Here is a 16,412-nt window from a genome sequence, read left to right as displayed (position 1 = left end):
TCCCGGGCACTTAAGGAAGGTTGATGATGAAATGTTTTATAGCTTATGAGGCCCTCATAAGGCAGCCAGGACCCAAATAATGGGGGATTTTAATTACTTGGATATTGATGGACATAATAAGTGTGCAGCAAACCACAAAGGGAAACCTGCGGCTAGAGGAGAGAGCAAGACTGATCTATGCACAGCATGTTAAATAACTTAAATTGTTCAGAGTCTCCTCTGGCCCCCGTTCCAGGAGCAGAGCCAAGTAATAAAGAAGGTCGGGGTTGGGAAGTGTCTAGAATCCAAATGTTTGTATTCTTATTCGATTTCAAATATTCACAGGGACAAAAGTGGTAGCAGGAGTCACGGCAAAGCACTTGGTTGTATGTGCTGGGAGGCTGTGAGATGCCCTGGGCAGAGGGGCAGGCAGCCTGGCCCTTGGGAAAGTGGCTGTCAATGCCCAGAGGAACTTTTGCACAGATCTGCCGCAGTGGAAGGTGACCTGGGTGAGACCTGGGCAAGGCGAGGAGGCCGAAGTCTGAGCAAGCAGGTGGGTGGGATGGCGGCTGCTAGGCTGGGCATAGCACAGTGGGTGGGGGGGGGGGCAGGGCTGCTGTGCTGTGGGCAGGTCCCGTGGTTTGGTGGCATCAAAGGTGCACCCAGGTGAGGTGTCCTCCTGACACCTTGGGTGTGCACCCGGCTTCCTTCTCCGTCACACGGGTCCGACCGTCAGACTTCGTGGGGGAAACTCTGCTTTATGGAAGGGGGTAGGAAGGCACCAGCAGCAGGAGGACCCCCCACCCCCCCCACCCCCCCCCCCCCCGGAGCAGGGCTGGGAGTGCTGTGCTGCGGATTCGCAATGGAAATGTGCGCCTCAAGCTGCAGGGGCAGGGCCCCTGTTTGCAGTGACAAGATGGTTTTCTGTGTGGGTGGTGCTAATTTGAGTCTGTAGCTGCTGTTCTGGTTGTGGCCAAGGGCGATTCTATGATTCTTCGATCCCTGTTGGTTTTGCATCAGCTCCCTGGCAGCGCCTGTCCTGGCTGACCCGGCAGATGCTGCTGGGTTCGGGGCAGTGGTGCAAAATCCCGTTATGGTTCGTGTGGAGCCTGGGCAGGTCGTGCTGTCCCAGCCTGAGTGCAGAGAAGTTCCTCTGGGAGCTGCGGTCAGGGGGACAGCACCTCTGAAAGGGAGGTCTGCCCTTCTGCTGCCTTCCCGTGGTGACAAAAACATGCACTTTACTTAAGAGCTGCAGAAATAGGCTTTCTGTGGCAGAAGGGCAGTGGTACCCATGAGGTACCCCATGAGGTGCTGGCTGGGGAAAGGCTGTGGGCTTGAAACAAGGTGCAGCAAGCCAGAGCAGCAGAGACTGAACATTGCTGCTACACCTGTGGCTCTGTAAAGGTGATGGAGACCCACGCTCTGACACAAACCCTTCAGGGCAGAGCAGGACCTCCAGGCCACAGCCGTGTCTTGCTGTATGGATGTGGACAGTGTGGTTCCTGGTGGCAAAATGAGTGCCAAGCACCATGTTATTCTCAAAAGTATTGTGGCATTTTTAGGTGCAGATGTAAATTATTGAAATGGAGCGTGCTTACAGTCATAATGCACCTGAGACCTTAGATGCCTGCATCTTGTGATCAATATTAGACAGCAGTGGTTTGGAAACAGAGAGAGATCAAAGCTCTCGTGAAGCAGCTGTCCCAGCCTGCTGGGAGAGAAGATGGGAAGGGTCTGTGCATCACTGTGCATCACTGTCTGGGTGCTGTGAGTGTGGCAGGATCCTCCCTGACTCTGACTTTAAAGGAGGTGAATCTGCTTAATGTGTGTGCTGTTGTTGGATGCATCTCTGACAAAGCATTTGGAAAAGTGAACTCAAATGTGGTGAGCTCTTGCTGTGTCGTTTGCTGACCTGGAAACACCGTGGTCTGACTCTCTTTCTGTGCAGCTTTTAGGTACCTTCCTCATCCCTCAAAAGCGATGTGTTGAAGGTGTCCACTGGTGCGGGGTACCCCCTTGGCTCTCCAGAGCCCTCTGGCATCTCCCCTCTGCTTTCCCAGCTCCCCTTTTCTCTTCCAAGGTGGCATGAAGCCACCTGCCTTCCCCCTGTGTTGCAGGATCGCCGTGATTCTGCTGGTCCAGGGCAGGGGTGGCGTGTGCGGGGAAGGGCCCTGGGGCTTCGTGAGGGTTTGCAACAGGAACAAAAAAAAACAAGGGCCCTTTGCCCCTTCCTGGCACTGGCACCGCTGCTGCCCAGCGTGGGTTTGGGCACTTCACTGCATGCATGGAGCCCACGTCTCCCCTGCAGTGCCAGCCTGCACCAGCTGCCTGTGGCTCCTTATTGTATTTTTCATTTAGCTGGAGTGATTGTTTTTTTCCTCTGTAAGTTTGCTGTTTTCCTGAAATGGTCTGAAATGTAATAGACCAAGACAATCATCAGAATGAAATATTTCCTACATAAAATATGCAGCGGCTATTCAGAAATGAAGATTGAGTGGAATGAGGGCTGCCAGGCAAAGATTTAAAGGTGCTGACGTGTTCCCATAGGTTGTTTACCGAAGTTATCGCCTCCTAAGCCCCAGTTTTAAGACTGCGTTTCAAAAGAGGGCACAAAATAAAATTTAGCAAGGAGCTTTAATAATTCAAGCTGCCATGTGCTGAGCTTTTTGTTGCCCTTATGGGAACGAAGCCTCATTTCAAAGGACCTTGACTCTCTTCTGATAGTGCAGGAGAAGTGGCACTGCCAGAGCTATTTTTGCACCAAGACACTGATTGGGTGTGAAACCTGTCTCTGGTGGCCATGCCAGCAAAACCTGGGCGGGCAAAACACAGAGGCATATGGCCTGATTTCCCTAAAGATGCCAATTCCGAGGAATTTAGGGGTGCTCTCTTGCTGCAAAAGGGCAACCTCGGCACCTGGCGTTATGAAAAAGCTTTAGCACTGCTCTGAGTGCAGAGATCTGCTCACCCGCCCCGGCACGGTGGGGTGCGGTGAGCCCAGTCCCACAGGCTCACGCCAGGGAGCGATGCACAGGGGAGCAGGTAGGAGCCTGGCGGCTGTGCTGAGCTGCAGGGTTGTTTGCTGGTCTTGCTTCTGCTGTGGTGTCTGTATCACAGGAACCGGCGTGGCGTGTCCTGGGATGAACCCAGCATCAGACCATCGGTCTACTGCAGATACCTGGTGAGGACCGTGGGTTTGTCTGAAGCGTTTTTCTCTTGCCGGCCCCTCGAGGAAACCGCATGTCCCTGCATCCCCTGCCGCAGCACAGTATTGATCATTGAGAGTTAAGAAAGTGAAGGCTGTGTGTGCCCAAATGTTGCGGCTTTGCTCCTGTGATGTCCTAAGCCCTTAATAAATCAGGAGCTGCAATGAAGTTGGCAATGGAGAGTAAAACCTTATGCCTTAACGCAGCATCTCTGTGAACACCAGCTTCCTTGACACCCCGCATGCTCTGCTCACTTCTCTTGTCCACTTTCCCCTCTTGCCTGGGTTTGAGTGACTTCAGCATCGTTCTCGTGCCTGGGGAGTTGGTTTCTCAGCAGACTTCCCCTGGAGTAACTGTGGCCCTGCTGCAGACGCACGGGCTATGTGAGATCTCTGCCTGTTACTCAGACTAGCAGCAGGCATTTCAGCAAACAAAACCGTCTTTTACAGAAACAAGTAATTGTGAAAGGCTGGGCAAACAAGAGTCCGAGTTTCCAACCAGACTGCTTGGCATTACCAGCCCAAGCATCTGAATTAGGTGGCGAGGTGTGATGAGAATTGCTGACTCGAGCCTGCCGTGGTGGTTTGGGACCCGCAGGGGCCTGGCAGCCCTGGGCACGGCAGGATGGCACCATGTCAGTGTTAGCACAGCTAGCGCGACAGGGCTGGCCAGTGTCGGGGACAGGAGCCGTGTCAGGGAGCCAAAGGCTGTGGGTCGCAGTGGGAAGCCCTGGCTTGGCACCTGCTGCACCCCGCAGCCCCCAGCCCCCACCCCAGCCCTCCCAAATCCTCACCCCCGTGCTTTGCTCTACCTGCCCGCTCCATTCCTCGGCTGCGGGGAGCCCGGCTGCGGCGGAGCCAAAAGCAGGTTTGTGCCGCCACCTCGCGATGGAGAAGCGCTGGATGTCGCGATGGGCTGGCCGGGGACGCAGCTTCGCGACGGACACAGGGCCCGGCAGCACGACTGGGTTTGGGAATCGCTGCTTTATTAGCCCGTGTCGCCCCCAGCGGAGTGGCAGCCCCCACCCGCGGGAAATGAGCGTGGCGGGGCACAGCAGGCAGGGCTGGGACGGATACCGCTCTTCCCAGTGCCGTGGAAGGTTGCTGTGCACATCCCAGTGCCGTGGAAGGATGCTGCACCCATCCTACTGCTGTGGAAGGTTGTTGTTGCCATTCCAGTGCCGTGGAAGGATGCTGCACCCATCCTACTGCTGTGGAAGGTTGTTGTTGCCATTCCAGTGCCGTGGAAGGATGCTGTGCCCATCCCAGTGCGATGGCAGGATGCTGCACTCACTGCATGCCTTTTGGGGGTTACCAGCAACAGTGCTCTCCTCCTTTGACAACCCAGAGCACGTTCCACATCCCAGACATGCACGAGCAGGAAGGGTGCTGCGGAGAGGAGAATTTTGGTGCAGGTCGCTGCAGTTGGACTTTTGCTCATGTGCTGCAGCATGCACCGGAGCCGTTTGGCCTCCTGCACCCGCCTTGAGCAGTGCCTTGCAAACCCTTGGGGCAAGTCAGGCACTTATCATCCCTTCCCTGGTGGTGTCCCTGACACTTTTCAGGAAGCTGAAGATGTGGGACCCTCCGGTCCCTTTGGCCTCCAGTGCAGATGGGAGCTTCCCCGCAGAGGGGCCAACGTTGTCACACAGCTCTGCCTGTCTGGCCTTGGCTTTGGCTGCTGCAACAGTGATGTACTTGGTGACAATGGTGATGTGGTAGGACCTGAAGTCTGCTAGCTCAGAGATGCACTGGTTGAAAGCTGCACGGAGCTGTGTGTCTCCGGAGGAGAGCACATGTTGCTTCAGGGATGGGGCACGGCAGATCTCCTCCACGAAGGCTCTGTGGGGTGGGGGCATGTAGTCCCTCATCCTGTGGAGGAAGGTGGCTGGAAGACACAAGCAAAGGAAGAAATAAATTGTGGGTGAGTGGGTTAAAGCACCCCGATGCTCTCAGAGGGCAGCCAGACTGGAGCACTGGTGCTGTGGTCTGCAGGGACCACTGTGCCGGGTGGTACCTGACAGCCTGCACAGCCTCCTGGCCCCCTCCTTTCTGCCTTGATTAACTGAGGAAGAAAACCCATCTTAGGTCAATGCTCCATTAGGGTTGTTCTTAACCCTAAAAGGCAGGTTTTAGCCCTTGCTCTCAGCCTTTTCTGCTACTAGAGTGGTTTTGCTAAGTTCTGATAAATATATTCTGTTGGGGGCTGGACTAACGTGGAGCTATGTGAATGGGTGAGCTAAATTACTGGCAGGATGCTGGCACACTCTGTTCCCTCATCTCTGTACCCATATATAATCTCAGTAAAAAGCTAAAATGCAAAAAGCAAAGTCTATCCATCTGGGAATTTATAGCAGCAAGGAAGTGCCTGCCAGAGCCTCGTTTATAGACTGCCTCCCTAATGAACTGGGCAGAACCTCGTCCCAGCCGGGCTCTGCGAGGGTTTTGCAAAGGTGAGATGGGTGGGTGTCCTGTCAGCTGGCAGAGCTGGGCACAGCCCTGGGAATCACTCTGGCTCGGTTCTTCCCTCACCCCCTCGTTTGCTTAGAAAGAAGGAAAAGTGTGTCTTACTGCTCTCCTGGCTGTGGCGAATCCCCAGGAGCTCATCAAAAGCGTGAAGGACGGCGCTCTGCGCTGCGCTCCCTCCCGAGTACGCCATGGGCTCGTCAGCTACACCTTCGTATATCAGCCCCTCCGGCATGGCAGGGTTATCCTTCCAGCTGAGCGGGAAGACAGGGCAGTCAGGCAGGGAGTGGAGCAGCTGATAGTGATGGGGGCTGTGAGAAGGGACCCCAGGCTGGCACAATTGACCAAAACCTTCCTGGCCTGGCCCGCGGATCTCCCCCTCCTCGCTCAGCCTTGTCAGCTGTCCTCAAATGGGAGATAAACTTGGACACCAAACACCGTGTCAAGGTGCGCAACAAGGTCATGGGTGTGGAGAGAAATCCTTCATTATCCCTCGCCGAGGAGCGAGGGATGGTTCTACAGGATCGTTGCACACTGGTGAGCACCCCATGGCATGGTCCCAGGACGAGCTGCCCTCCGCCTGGCTGCACCTCCAGCTCATGTCCTGGTCCAGAGCTGCTTTGGGTGTGCAAGAAGGGAGAGGGAACTTGTCTGGGCAAGTGACTTAATTAACATTAATCCCTTGAAATCCCAGCAGCCGTTTGAAGCTGGGTTGCCTCTGCAGCAGGTAGTTGCCCAAACGCTGTTCCAAGCCCTTGAAGTTTGTGCTTTGGATTTTTCTCTGTTCTTGTTACTCTTGAGATGATGTCTTTAAGGACAACGCAGGACAGCCTGCCTTTATTTATTTCAGCAGAGAACAAGCCTGTAATGTGATTTCCTCCCCCTCATAAAGCTGCTCGTCCTCAGCAAGCCCAGGAACCGGGCAGCATCGGTGCCTCCCCCCATACACCATTAACTCACAGTCCCTGTCATGCAGCTTTATGCGCCTGTTGTGCAAAAATGGATATATTCTCGCTCACAAATGGAAAGAGGAGTTGTTACAATTTCAGAGAGATAATGTGCCTGGCACAAAAATATCTCTTGACCTTCTGAAGAATGCACCATTTCAGGAAGCTTTTGGTGCTGTCTGCTAAGGCTGCTCGACTGCTGGAGCAGATTTTGCACAAACTGCAGAGAAAATAGATTCATTATCAAATACCATAATATTTTTAGCTCTCCCAAGAATGTATTTATAGTAACCTTTACTAGTGGGAAGTTCTTATAAGCAGAAGGGAATTTAAAAGGCATGTTTTTCCAGGCTGATGACCATCAAGACAAGGTCGGCTTGGATAAAAAATGAGAGAAACCTAATCAGGATGCATGGAGCCTTTTGACTTAGGAATGCTGAGATATGCTAAAGAGAAATAAAAATAGAACCCCCCTGAGAAGCCCAGGAGTGGAGCAGCTGGGGATGCTCACAGCCCCGCAGGGAAGATGAGGGATAGCAAACCCCCAGCACTGGGCTCTCATGGGCGTGTTTCTGCCTTGCCCAAGTGACTTTCTCTTCCCCAGTATTTGGCGGGGATTTTTTTTTTGTTAATTAACAGATTTGTAATGGAGCAACAGCAATAGGCTTGTTATTGATATTTCTTTAACACACAGGAGGAAGGGACCCCACTCAGTTTTGTAGCTTTGTGTGTACAGCGTGCAACGGAAAGAGAAATTAGTCTTTTCCTGTCAAAACTGTTTGGGCCAAGAGCAGGAATGATTTGTTTCTGCACAGTTATGGCTGTTGCAGTGCAGAGACAATGCCGGGGCTAAGCTGAAGTGCAGGATGGAGAGAAGTGGGGAGGGAGGCAGACCCCAGCCCTCTGCTGCGGTCCTTGCCCGGCTCTGGCTCCGCACAGGCAGCTCAAGTGCCTGGGAACTCCCTCCCTTGAGAGGGACGGGACTGCATTGCCCTTGGGGCCACCACTGCTGGACACAATGCTGGTTCCTACCCTGCCTTGGGGACCCCATGCCCTGTCTGGGCTGCCCCTTCCCAGGCTCATCCCCTGCTCCCCCCAGCCCTGACAGCTATCAACACGGTGGCTTTGGTGGGAAATGTGCTGCACTTACCCAGAGAGAAAGATCCGGATCACAGTGTAAAATACTGTTGGATCCACATAGTCTAGGAGGAAATCAGATCATAGCTGTCACCATGGGCAAAAGGCAATTAGTTTCCTCTGCATTGGCATTTCCCGTGTGGCAGTGCTCCCCCCCGCCCAATGCCACTGAGGTGACCCAAATCTGTACCCTGAGAAGGACCTGGCAGGAGGGGCCAGTGCATTGCCCCCTCCCCACCGTGGGCTTCCCCTGTCTGCTGTGTGCAGTGCAGCATCACTGGCTCAGAGCTGCTCAGCCCAAAAACACCCTACGCTTTTACCCCTCACGGTGCTCAAACACCTTGCGTCACCCTGGGAGCGCTGAGCTGCCCCTGCGTTGCTCCTGCCTCCTCCCACTCCATCCCTCCAGAGATGCTGCAGGGGCCAAGTGTGAGCGCATTTTACACTAATGCATCTGATGAGCTAAAGCGTGCACAGCGATGTGAGGGCGTGAGCCGCCCTCCAGCTGAAGGCTGCTGTTACCGTGCATCTGTTTCAAAGCCTTGCTCATGTCCCTGATGGCTTCTGCCAGTGCCTGCAGGGCTTTGCACAGAGTCTCCTCATCCAGCTGCAGGATGGCACGAATGGCCTGAACGACTGCCTGCGAGAGGAGAGGAGGGAGAGCACGAAATGATGAGGGGGCTGGGATGTCTGTGTACAGTGGCTCCAGCTACCCGCTGCCACCCACGCCAGCCTCGCCCCTTCCCCCAGGCCACAAGCAAGCATGCAGGGGACGGGTGCACCTCGTGGGTGCGTGCTTGCAGGTGCTTTCTGGGTGAGCAAAGAGCTATGGGGCACGGCGGTACCCTACCTTAATCCCAGGCACAGCAGCCTTCTCAACCAGGAGGGTGACAAGGATGAAGCCTCGCAGGCTCTCACCCCCAGGCAGCGAGATGATGGTGTCCAGGTTCCTGCAAAGGTGACCAGTGGAGCGCCGGGTGTGTGTGGGTTAGAAGGGTGCTTGCTCAGGCTTTCCCCGCACACCCCAGGACCCACTGAGCCCTTGGAGCAAAACCCTCCTGGCTGCAGAGCCTCTCATTTGCACCCTGGGCAGAGAGGAGCTGACACAGAGCAAACGGGGAGAGGGGCCTCTCTGGTTTTGAGGGATCCATGACCCACCCCGTGCACCCCAGAAGTCTGGCCCATGACAGCCAGGCTCTGTGTGGACTAGACAGCCTACGGTTCAGCTGTGGTCATGGCACTTTGCTCTTGTTGCAGTGGCATTTCTCTGCCAAAGGCTGAGCTGTTTTTGTTGTGCTCATATATCAGGAGATAGGTTCAACCTAAGCAGAGCCCTGCAGTGTTGGAGTGCTAAGCCAATTCAAACAAAACTAATACCGTTAGAAAATAAATCAGCATCTTAAATACTTACTCAATTTCCAGAGGCCTGTGGGCATTTCAGTTATTGCCAACAAATGCACAAGAAAAGGAGAGAGAGAGAGATGTTATAAATTGCTTCAGCAACAGACTGTGCTCTGTAGGAGACAAATGAGCTCGCTGGCCCAGTCCCGGGGGGATGCTCCCAGAGGCACCCAGTTCCCCACTGGGCACCCGTATCTGCCCCCATGAGACAGACCCCCAATGACAGTGGGTTTTCAATGTTTTTTGGCAGAACAGGAGCAGTTTGGGAACTGTTTGTCCCCGTTGTGCTAGACAGGACCTGCTCAGGCTCATCACTGTTGCCCCGATGGCGGGACAAGCCATGCTCGCTCCGCTAGTGTTTGCCTGGTTACCTGTTGGGGTTCTTTCTCCTCCAGTTGGCCAACACAAAGTCCGCATGGCTGAGGATGGGTGGGAGGCCGAGGGCCTGCGAGACCTCCCAGAAGGGGACAGCGAGATTTCGGGGCAGGACCTGAATGGCACAAAGCACAGGAAGGATCAGGGACACTGTCAGGCTGGTGAAAGGTGCCTGTCCATGGGCACCCAGCCAGGCAGGAGGGTGCTGCAGCCTCAGGAAAGGGGCTTTGCTCCCATGGGATAAGTCCCAGGGCAGCAGCATCAGCCCCCAGATCCCAAGGAGAGGTGGACTTGCTCCGTGTTGCTTTTACCTTCACGGTGCCCTCCTCGCCCTCCTGCCAGAGGTAGCCCATCGTGATGAAGCTGAGAACCAGGTGCGCCAAGTGCAGCTCCTCATGCCCTCGGAGGTGCTGGGCGCTCAGCTGCGGCATCTGCCAGGGAAACCCTTGGGAGCAAGGGGCACCACAGGTGATGCCAAGGGCCCCCGGCAGCGGGGGGCTGCCCCACCAGCAGGGGAGAGACCCTCCTAGTGCCTCTCCCCGCCTCTGCTGTCTCCCTGCAAGCTTCCATTCCCTCCCACGCTGCAGGATTTGCTACTGATGCGCTGTTGCTGGTTTGTAAGCACGGACAGTAAACCAGAGGGTTTTACTCCAAGAGGCGTTCCTCTCCCTTGTGCTGGGGTGTGCACGAGAGCGTCTGATCCCTCTGTGTGCCAGAGGGGTCCAGCCGGGCCAGGGGTTCACGGAGCACCTGGGGGCTCGGGGGCAGGGAGCACGGCCGGGATGAGCCGCAGCTGTCATGCCATCCACTCCAGCCTCGCCACCTCGGGGGGCCGGTGCGCCCTGGGGTCTGCCATAGGAGTTACTTCTGTGTTGACGTTGGCTTTGCCCTTGCACGGTATTAGTCCTGTCTGCGTGAGCCCTTGCTGAGGACACGGCTTTGCTGTTGGTTTGGTTTTCCATGTGTTTTGCAGACACTGCTGTGTCAGACCAAGGTTTGAGAGAGCACCAGAGACAGGAAAGATAACACAGGTACCTGGTGAACTCGTGAGCGGAGCTGATGGCTTGTGATCAGCTGAGGCAGGTCATGGGCAATCTCCATCCAGGGACCGTAGGGTGCCGGCAGCTCTGTCTTGAAAGAGACAAGAGGAGGGCGGTTAATGCAGAGTCCGACTGTTGCAAGGCTGCATCTCTTCTCTCCCCGTAGTTTCTGAGCAGTTCAGGACTGAGACAGGAGATGTGTCCAAGGGGTTAAATCTGGCATCAGCAGAGCTGGCTGTGGGGCTGTGCATGAAGCAGGGAGGGGCTCAGGGGAGAGTGCAGCCCCCTTCCCTAAAGAGGAGTCTTCAGGGCTGTGCCGGGCTTGGGGACACGCTGCCACCATCATCCTTCATGAAACACCAAGAGGATGGAGCATCCTGGAGCATCCCGCTGTGGGCAGGTGGCAGCTGAGGAGGGACAGGTCACGGCACTGCCAGCACCAAGCTTGGGAAGAAGTCACAGGGCTTAGTGGTGATGGGTCGGTTGAGGGAGACGGGCTGGCTGCCCTGGCCCCTGGGCTCTGGGGGGGCTTTTGGGGGAGCACATCCCCTGCACACCCATGAGTTGAGGGTCTCATGCCAACCATGGGACAGTCAAAACAGTCCTGCCCCAGTGCAGCTCTAGGCACTGGCATGCCCCTCGGGGAGTCACTGCAAAGCGGAAGGAGCCTGTCTGTCCCAGTGTGGGGAGAGCAGGGTGCTGGGACGGGAGCAGGAGGGGACAGAAGGCTTGGAGATAAGGCCAGCCCTAGGCAAACTCTTTGGAGCTGAGGCTAGCTGAGAGACAACACCCAAACGCTCCTGCTGCGGTCCCTGCTCTGGCTGCAATGCAGAAGAGCCATAGGGTTTGGGGAGAAAAGGGGATGGGGGCTGCGATGGTGGCCAGGGGATGCATGGGGCAGCCAGAGCAGGGCTGTGACACACCAGCCCTGGGGATGGCTGCTCCGGACACTGCCCAGCTGGGGGTGTGTGAGGACCCTTCACCATCCCGCTCCGTTCCATTTGCAGAGGTTTTCCTGGGACTGGCAGGGCTGTGTTCGCGCCTGCAGGGAAGGGAGGGCAGCCTGGGCACATCGCAGCTAATGGCTTGTGTCTGGTTCCCCCTCTTGTAATACCAGCCTGCGTGGCTGCGAATTAATGGATGATAAATAAGCATCTGCCTGTCCCTGAGCACTCCCACTGCGAAGTAAGCCCAGTGATAAATGGCACCACTTTCAGCATGGGAGATCTGCGGTCTGACTGCTCTCCTCATGCTCCCTGAAATCCTGTAAAGCCAAGGCTGATGCATGATTTGCAAAGCTCCTTCTCCTCTCCCCTGTGGCGCTTGCTGCAGCCACTTTAATCATTTTTAAAGTGAAGGGTTTGTCCTACGAAACTGCCTGAGCAAAAATATCATGTGCCTTCCTCACTGCTGTTTTAACCTCTTATGGAGTAGCATTCAATCGAAACCCAACCAGAAAGCTGCTCGCCAACCCCTCTATCGTTCTGTTCTCTGTCTCCTGTAGCACACAACTGCAGTGGCACAGCCATCTCCTACCAGGGGATCAGGAAGAAGGAAGCCGTACTCCTCGGAGAGCTGAAACCTTGCCAGCGCCAGAGGCAGCAGGGTCTCCTCTGCGCTGTCGTCGGCCTCCATCACCAGGTGCTGGCTGCAGGATCAAGATGTGCTCTGGCTCGACGGAGACGTGCAGGCTGCCCTGCTCCCGGTATGTGCTGAGCCAGCGCCGCGTGCCCCAGCCCCGGGAGGGGAACGTACCTTGTCCTGGGGGGGCTAGGGCCCGGCCACCCAATGGCTGGAGGGTCTGAGCAAACACGGTTAAAGGTTGCCGATAAGGCACTGTCACGGAGCAAACATTAATCTCCATCCCGTGGGCATCCACCTATGGGTAAGGCTGCAGGCAGCTCCCTTGCTGCGGGTAGGGGCTGTGGGCTGCCTCCCCCCAGCACCTCCCCTTGGAGCTGCAGGGATGCTCCAGGCTCCCATGGGAGGCTGCACAGAAGCAGCCTGGGGTGCTTTACGCTGGCCATGGACCATTTCCCCACGGTGCTGCCTTTGTCACCCTGGCAGATTGGTCCCCTCCCTGCAGCGGGTGCTGCTGCCATTGCAGCAGGGGAAAGCGCAGGGCTGCGGCAACACTGTTTGCTCGCTGTGCCTTGGGGACCAAGGGGCCCTGAGGTGGGGGCACACCTGTGGCAGCTCTTTCTCGTGGAAAGGCTGGAGGGATTTTGTGTGCCAGAGTGTGCTGGCGCTGGGCAGGGCACCCCCCCAGCCCACCCAGGCATGAAGGTGAGTGCCACGGTTTGCCTATCCAGGGGATGTGGGCTGCAGCCAGAGCAGGGAAGGGGCCACCCAGCACAGGGGGATTTCCTGGCACGACGCCTGCTCTGACGAGTCAGGCTTCCTCTGCCACCACCGCCACAGCCCACCCTCCGGCCAGCCCCACGCCAGCGGGAAGGAGCCTGCAGCCACGGCGGGGACCACACGTCCGCCCCGCGCCCTTCCTGTGCCTTGGCCGCAATGGCCTGAGCGCCCCGGTGCTGCCAAGAGCCGCCCCAGCCTGGCGCCTGGCGGGGCAGGGTCCCACGGCTGAGGGACACTGGGGCAGCCCGGTGGGTCCCTCGATCCAGGGGCACTTGGCAGGAGGCTCTGAGCAGGGCCTGCTGAAATAGTGGTTTCCTGGGGGAAAATCAACACTATGAGCCCTGCCTGCACAGAAAGCGTCCTGTGCCGGGGGCCGGGGGTGCCGTGGGTGCGTGGGAAGGGCTGAGGGGGGGCATGGACAGCGGGACAGGCGTCACTATGGGTCCTCTGAAGTGCAGGACTGCATTACCTGTCTGTACGACTAATATTCTCCCTGTAGCCTCAGCCTAGAAAGTGCTTCGCTCCTCAAGTGGAGGTATGTTCTGTCCCAGGCAATTTTGGCACGGCTGCATCACCCCACAGGGGCAAATCCGTTGCCAGTCCTTGTACCTCTGAATGCACCAACCAAAGCCGTGGTCCCAGAGCAGATGCGCTGGGTGGAAAATGTCGCCCAGCCAGTGCCGTTGCCCCCACACCTCAACTGTAGCTGCTGCTCCAGCAGGGACCCGAGGAAGCAGCCTGCGCCACTGTCGCCACCACAGCAAGGGGCATAAGGGTGTGGGTTTGCAGCGTGGGGGCTCCTTGGGCAGAGAAGGTGGCACAGGGCTCGAGGTGTGCCAGTTCAGATTTCACAAGCCCCCCTCTGCCACCGGTATAGATCTGCAAATCCTCTGGCAAAAACGCTCTGTGGAGACATGACACCCCTGCAGCCGGCATGTGGCCACATGCTGGCCACTGCACCAGGCAGTGGCCCACCCTGGTCCCCAGCCATGACCCTGCACAGCCCCGGGGGCTGCAGAGGGGCCGGGGGCCGCGCCACTCACCCGCTGTGCCCCACTCACTGCTGCCACCGCCACACGGTGCGGGGGGTCCCCTCGATGGGGACGATGTAGGCCCAGGCGTGCTGCCCATGGGGAGAGCAGCACTGGGGGCTGCGGGGTCCAGGGGCTGCACCTACCTGCGGGGGGCTGCTCGCCACCACCAGCCATACCACCGACACTGGCCAGCCGACAGCCCAGTGCAGCCAGCAGCCCCACCACCCCCTGCATCGCCCCGCTGGTACCAGCCCTGCAGCCCCCGCACAGAGACACGGACACGCGGAGACCCAGAGCGGTGCCTCAGCCCCCCCAGGCTCCCCCCAGTCGGGGCGAGCCACCACTCCCCGCTCTTACTGGGACCTGCAGCCTTCTCCTGCATCCTACCTCTCCCCTTTTACAGCTAGCTTTCCCCAGGAATTAGCAAATGGAAAACCTGTTTCCTCCAGCTCTTGCACACAGGCAGCGTGCTCGGTGCCAGGAAAGCCGCCCTTCATTTTGCTTCTACGCTTGTACATTTTAGACACCTGTTTGCTAGTTTCTTCCCTTGATGGCCAACAAACAATTCCCAATTTATCAACAAATAGTTGCTGTTTTCCAAACAACTTTCACTGCTCTGCCCAAGCTGTAAATCCCACTTGCCAGTTTTTCCGGTCACTACAAATGCTCGCTGCCCATCTCCCACACCCAGAATGGAGGGTTTGAATTAAGTAACACCAACTTACCTGTCTGTTCGCGATCCCCTCCTTGCACAGGATCTTTTCAGCTGGCTCCATTTTGTAATCACGACAGCGTCACAGACCAGAGCGAGGAGGACGGTGCCAAAGCTGAGCAGCTGCCAGTTCTTGAGCGCGGCCAGGGCAGAGGGTTCTGCAATACGATCTAGGGAGAGAAGCAAAGGTATGGAAGGTACGGCTCTGGCTAAGGGCCAGGCGATGCCACGGCCGGCTGTTCAGCTGCAAGCCTGACAAGGCCGTTTGTGGGGCCACGGGAGATGCCGTTGCACCCAGTAAAACCCAGGGCACCCCGAGCACGGCTGCAGCACCCACCGGGACCCAGCATGCTGTCAACGCTGCCGCCGACGGAGGATCCTCGAGCCTTGCACTGTGGGGGTTCCAGCCTGCCCACCTTGGGCAGATCTCACTTTATATTTGCAATACCTCACTGCATCCTCACTTCATTTTTATTAGAGGCACCATGCTCATAGCAAAGTATGTTATTCAAAAGTGCATGCATTCAGCGGGTTGTTGCTGTCTGCTCTTAAATAATGATGATGATTTATTCTTACAGGAGCAGAAATGGCACTTCGTGGGGCTGCAAAACAGGGCTGATCTGCTTCCACTCCAACAGCTGTGCCAGCACCTCTTCACCGTGCCCCATTGTCTTAAATGTACTGTTATCCATCCAGACCCCCATGGAGGACGGCATAACTGTTAGATTAAGGGACCTGAACATCTGAAAGTTTAACAAGAGAAGTGGCTGCTCCTATATTTTTAATTTAAGTGCTGTTTAAATGTTCGTACTTATTAGCAGCCATGCTGCTTCAGGAAAACAGATGGGAGCAGCTGGCAAATGATGGGCTGCTTTGTATGTATGTCATGAAAAAGGTGTAGAAAATATAAAACGGAAAGACACGGAAGTGTGTCCAAAAGAGCAAAAAAAATCAGTTCAGTAAGCAGGATCTGATAAACCCGAAGGCAACCTAAACTTGAATATATTAAATAATTAAACATACAGAATACACAAACTTGTCCTTGTCTGCATCTTTTAGGTTTCCAGGAGGAGACGCTATATTCCCTGTGATTTCAAGTCAAATGCTCATCCAACTGTGCATGCTGTGTACTACACAGGCAGGAAAAAAATAAAATCACTTCCCTAAGACAGCCAGATGGAAACAAGCAGCGGTGGCTGCTGGCACCTGGGATGCCTTGGTGGAGCACATGCTGTGGGACAGCATGTTATCTCAGGGGGGTTAGGAATCCTGGACTCCAGAGCAGCACTGATTTAAAGCATGTGTTTGTGTTGGATGGATGGGATAAAATCCCCTCCACAGCTCCTGCCCCAGTCTGGACAACTGCTAGGCAAACTTGGAGGCTCTGACAGACTAAACCAAAAAGTCAAAAGCTAAAAAGCAGAGATTCCATATTTCCAGAAAGCACATTTAATTATCTTCTCCAAAATGAGACAAATCCTACCAATACCTATCCATTAGTAGGCTGAAATAAACCGTCAACATTTCCATCTCAGGGCGCATAAATCAGCAAAAACTTACACTGCTGAGCGAGCTGGAGACCTGAACTATCTTCTGTGTCACAACATACTCATCTGCACCCAGGTACTCATACTGAAAAATAACACCAGAATATAACTAGGTTATTTGCCGCGCTGAAGCACATGTAGTTATCATGATCTTTCCCAGAGAGGCTTCAGCCTGATGACACGCGGCCACAAGGTATAGACCATACGG

At 55.8% G+C, this 16,412-nt stretch overlaps 2 protein-coding genes across 2 annotated transcripts in view; one reads left to right on the top strand and one right to left on the bottom strand.

Moving 5' to 3' along the window:
• ZMAT4 (zinc finger matrin-type 4) overlaps positions 1–12,099 on the top strand; it is a 165,271-nt gene extending 153,172 nt beyond the window's left edge. The window contains exon 8 of the transcript XR_013924641.1: positions 12,055–12,099. The gene's annotated coding sequence lies outside the window, so the exon portion shown is untranslated. The remainder of the gene's footprint in view (positions 1–12,054) is intronic.
• LOC308055922 (indoleamine 2,3-dioxygenase 2-like) lies at positions 4,154–12,015 on the bottom strand. The gene is made up of 11 exons (XM_080370555.1): positions 11,474–12,015; positions 10,546–10,641; positions 9,822–9,941; positions 9,507–9,625; positions 9,146–9,160; positions 8,585–8,684; positions 8,257–8,374; positions 7,748–7,799; positions 5,756–5,904; positions 5,202–5,249; positions 4,154–5,072 (listed from the first exon to the last, which is right to left on the bottom strand). Exons 1-11 carry the CDS (start codon positions 11,621–11,623, stop codon positions 4,702–4,704), a joined length of 1,338 nt encoding a protein of 445 aa, XP_080226681.1. The 5' UTR covers positions 11,624–12,015; the 3' UTR covers positions 4,154–4,701.
• Positions 12,100–16,412: the final 4,313 nt, after the last annotated feature.

Source organism: Falco punctatus (assembly GCF_963210335.1).
Source record: "Falco punctatus genome assembly, chromosome: 20".
NCBI lineage: Eukaryota > Metazoa > Chordata > Aves > Falconiformes > Falconidae > Falco > Falco punctatus.
Note: the sequence above shows the minus strand (reverse complement) of the source record. Positions and strands in the feature narration are given on the sequence as shown.

Bases quoted from the DNA above. Each gene is read 5' to 3' on its own strand.
- LOC308055922 (XM_080370555.1), bottom strand. From the start codon at position 11,623: ATGTGCCCAGGCTGCCCTCCCTTCCCTGCAGGCGCGAACACAGCCCTG. The intron at 10,642-11,473 runs GTGTGTCACAGC...GTCTCTTTCAAG, and splicing joins AGCAGCCATCCCCAGGGCTG to ACAGAGCTGCCGGCACCCTA. The intron at 8,375-8,584 runs GTAGGGTACCGC...CTCCTCTCGCAG, and splicing joins CTGCTGTGCCTGGGATTAAG to GCAGTCGTTCAGGCCATTCG.